General features: G+C 39.7%; 1 protein-coding gene across 1 annotated transcript in view; it reads left to right on the top strand.

The window, feature by feature from the left end:
* Window positions 1-2,974: 2,974 nt before the first annotated feature.
* Window positions 2,975-3,951, top strand: part of CABIN1 (calcineurin binding protein 1) — a gene marked incomplete at both ends in the record, with an annotated part of 45,703 nt that continues 44,726 nt past the window's right edge. Inside the window, 3 exons of the mRNA XM_009083747.1 lie at window positions 2,975-3,067; window positions 3,383-3,496; window positions 3,671-3,805. Of these exons, the coding sequence (XP_009081995.1) occupies window positions 2,975-3,067; window positions 3,383-3,496; window positions 3,671-3,805 (342 nt within the window). The remainder of the gene's footprint in view (window positions 3,068-3,382; window positions 3,497-3,670; window positions 3,806-3,951) is intronic.

Raw genomic sequence — 3,951 nt, 5'->3', positions numbered from 1 at the left:
GCACTGACCGTGTGTCGCTCGACGCGGCCGGCGCTAAGCGTGTGGCTCTGTGACGTGTTCCAAACAAAGAAATCCTAAGGAAAACCCGAGTGGTTTTCTAAACAAACGTGTGCTTGCGATGTGCGGATCCCAAGTGGTGCAACAACAACAGCAGGAGCCAGGAAAGCCCAAGTCGTTCCCTTTGTTTCTTACTTCGAGGCTGACTCACACAGGCTCTGGGAGCCATAGCTGACACTGAATCTTTCACTTGAGTTTTGAACTACTAAGGTAAAAAGAGAGGAAGTTAGGAAGGCAAAAGGCTTTTTGAGGATGTGTTCGCCTGTCACAGCTGCAGATTTATAGCTGAGACACTCTTGAAACGGGAAAAAAAATCAAACTGCTTTGTAATACATTATATTCAGAGTAATTTTTTCCCCTCCCTATCTGCTGTAGCTGTGTTTCTGTTTCTCTGGAAGTGCTTGTAGTGACATACCTAATTCTCAGGTGTTATGACACTGTTGTAGCTCAGTCCATGGTTTGTTTGCAACCAAGTGCAGTGCCTGGTTGAAAAAGCAGTGGGATCACCTGCCTGCCTGACACACCACTGTAAAAGCTGTGTGGAGGCAACACCCTTGCCCTGTCTCTCTGCAGCACTGCACAATCCTGTTTGGCTGTGTGCTTTCAACTTGTGATCACCAGAGAGAAGATATGGTAAACATATGTAGCTAAGTTCTTGTATGGTCTAAAGTTCCTGTATAAATAATAAGTAGAAATAAAATTGTTTTCTGTGGTTGCAGTTTCCCTGGCAGTCCAACCTGGGAAGTAACTCTTGACCATAGTCCCTGCTGTTGACTGACTTCCTCTGCCACCTCCAGCAAGATTGCTTGGATTCAGCAAAAGACTTGGCCATATTACTGAATATAGGCATATCTGTAAGTGGACTTGAAAGCACACAAATATGTCATTGATTTGGGATCATACAGACTAGTAATACTGGTATTGAGGTGTCATGAGCATCTGCACTTCCCATCAAAACGTGGAGTGCTCACTGCATCTGAGGAGGTAACCAGTAATCTCTGCATGTATTTGCTCCATGTGCAAGGTAGACAAAGAGTCTTTGTCCTGAAAGAGATTTGAGGTTTTATTAATGTTTATTTAGTGACTTAAAGAGAAAAATGCTTTATTGCTGTGCAGTTGTCAGTCTGATTTAGCTGCAAGTGGTGCATGGGCAGGCAGATGATCATTGCTGAATGAATGAAATTCCTGTCAAAGCATTATTTTCTCTACAGGCAGAACTAATCATGATGATGTACGAGTTAATTCAGCTTATAGTTCAAAACTCCCACTGCTTCCTGCTGTGGTTAATTCTGGACTTACTCTTCTATTAATGCAGTCTCCCATATTAAAGACTGTTTTTAGCCTGTCTTGCATGTGTCATCTCTTTGTTTGAGTTGATGGGAAGGTTTTATCACATAGCAGTGAAGCTGTCCTGAAAAAGCAGCACAGAATTCTTTCGTATTTATTGCCTTTACTAACAGTAAGTTAGTTGCATCTAAATTATGGGCTTAGTTATGAGGAAAAATTACTTATAGATTCTAAATGCTTATTTACATCTTTGAACTTTCTATCAGTGAGGAAAAGACTGGAGATATTAGTATCCTTCCTTCAGAGCGAAAAAACACTAGTTAGTAAAAGTTCAGTTTCTTTTGTTTGCATAAATATAATAGATCTAGGTGTATATGCAGTAGCTATAACTTGCTTTTGCATTGGAGGTGCTCTGTGAAGCTTGGTCAGTAAACTGTGTTCCCAACACTGGTTCTGTTCTAGCAGGGACAGCAGTAGTGAGCACAGGTCTAATCAGAGCAGTTTCCAGGCACAGACAGTGCTCTGAGCAATGGGTTCACCAGCCACTGTGGCCTGCTGCAACGTCAGTCTGACACAGACAACCTTCCATTTTCTTCCTTTCCTGTTCTGTAAATACCTGTGGCTTGTGCTAGAGAAAAGGTGCAGGAAAACTTCTGTGTTTTGTTGGGTTTTTTTAAGCAGCTGAACATAAACTCATAAGCTTAATGATTCATGCTTATAAAATGTCAAAGTATTCAAGAAGCATTTTTAGGTTTAGCTTTTGTCTTTAAAGGGATTTATGTTGTAGTATTCTTTATATAATGTATGTTCCCTGGATATTACACAGTAAATGATTAATCTTACAGCTGTAATAGCATTGCCAGTACTTGCACTCCTTCCTCACCACCAGGACTAGAGTCTTGAAACCATCCTGAGATAATTAATGTGTTTAACTTTGTATTTTATTTTCTCTCTCTAGTTAAAATTCACTTTAATGTTGTTGTTTTTAGATGATAAGGCAGTTTATCTCTTGGCATGGGATGGTGGTGAAATAGGACAGTTAATTGGTTATTGATTAAAGTATGCTCAGTTTGTCTTTTACTTCTGAATGTTTTCTTTGTGACCAGAATAAATATTCTAATCCTGTTTGCTTTCCAGACCTGTTTGTGTTAGGTCCTTCCTCCTAATCCTGGAAAAAGACAGTGTGAATAGCTGTGAACATGGTAAGGGCTTATTAAGATGACTTTGAAATGTTTCAGTAGCAATAAAACTGAGAACTTTCCCTGGGACTAAGAATAAATTGCCATAATGAGAATGTTGTTTTGGAGTGATTGTAGGTATTGGTAAACTTCAGAATTTGAAAAAAAATCACTGTAATGCACATGTCTGTTCTGGGGAAGCTGTTGCTTGCAAGACACATGAAATTTTGTTTTTTCAGCTGATTTTGGGTGGGGAATAGTTTTGATGTTTTATTATTTGCAATTAGTGATGACTAAATTCATTACAACTCTTGCAACTTTATGTAGAGAGCTCTCACGGTTGCCTGTGTTCCTATTAAGTAAAATGAAGCAAGAGGAAAATCCAGTTGGGAAAGGAAACTGGGACACATGCAGATGTAACATTTCCTGTCACCTCTCAACTGCCATTGCAGATTCGAATCGCAGCACTGAACGCGAGCTCCACGGTGGAGGATGACTATGAAGGTACCTTCAAAAGTCACAAGACACAGACAAAGGAAGCTCAAGTAAGTAAACCAACCATTTTCTTACTGGAGTTTTGTCTTGATGGGAGTTTTTGCCTCTCATTGTAGGGATTGTTCAACCATAATGTTTTGTTTTCATGGAAGCTGTGTTCCTGTCTTATCTCTTGGACTCTCCTTTAGCAAACTAAAACTTCACTCAAAAGTTATTTTAGGTCAATAAGGCAAATATTCTGCAGTGTAGCAGAAAGTATTAAAAGTGTGAAGCCACTGATACACATAGTAAATACAAGTATATTATAATAAGTATATTTAATAAAGTTGCCTTACAAAATAGGTTCTAATACTTTTTAATCACAGGAAGCAGAAGCTTTTGCTTTGTACCACAAAGCTTTGGACCTTCAGAAACATGACCGATTTGAAGAGTCTGCTAAAGCTTATCATGAGCTGCTTGAGATTCGTCTGCTGCGAGAGGTTAGTGACCTTTAGAGAATGAAACTCTGGAAACTGTTTTTACTGTGTTTCATCTTCCATCATTTCTAATTGGCTAACTGGCAATGTCAGTGTTATCAATTGGCAAGTTGTTTGCTGGTCTTTTTACTTGTCTGATTCCTAATGCCCAAGTTGCACTTGTTCTATCATTTCTAGGCAGTTCTTTCTGGTGATGAGAAAGAAGGGCTGAAACACCCAGGTTTGATGTTAAAATATTCCACCTATAAAAACCTAGCCCAGCTGGCGGCGCAGCGCGATGACTTGGAGACAGCCATGGAGTTTTATCTGGAGGTACAGTGCAGCTGAAATAAACACTGGGGCCTCAGTGTTGGTAAAAACTTTCCAAAATACAGATATACACCCTCAGCTTACATTGTGTGAATGTATAGTTAAACATTGTGTACTTCCTGGTGCTATATGGGATATGACTGGTCCAC

This window comes from Acanthisitta chloris, unplaced genomic scaffold, assembly GCF_000695815.1.
Source record: "Acanthisitta chloris isolate BGI_N310 unplaced genomic scaffold, ASM69581v1 scaffold17430, whole genome shotgun sequence".
NCBI lineage: Eukaryota > Metazoa > Chordata > Aves > Passeriformes > Acanthisittidae > Acanthisitta > Acanthisitta chloris.
The sequence above is the reverse complement of the archived record's forward strand: the minus strand, read 5'-3'. Positions and strand labels throughout refer to the sequence as shown.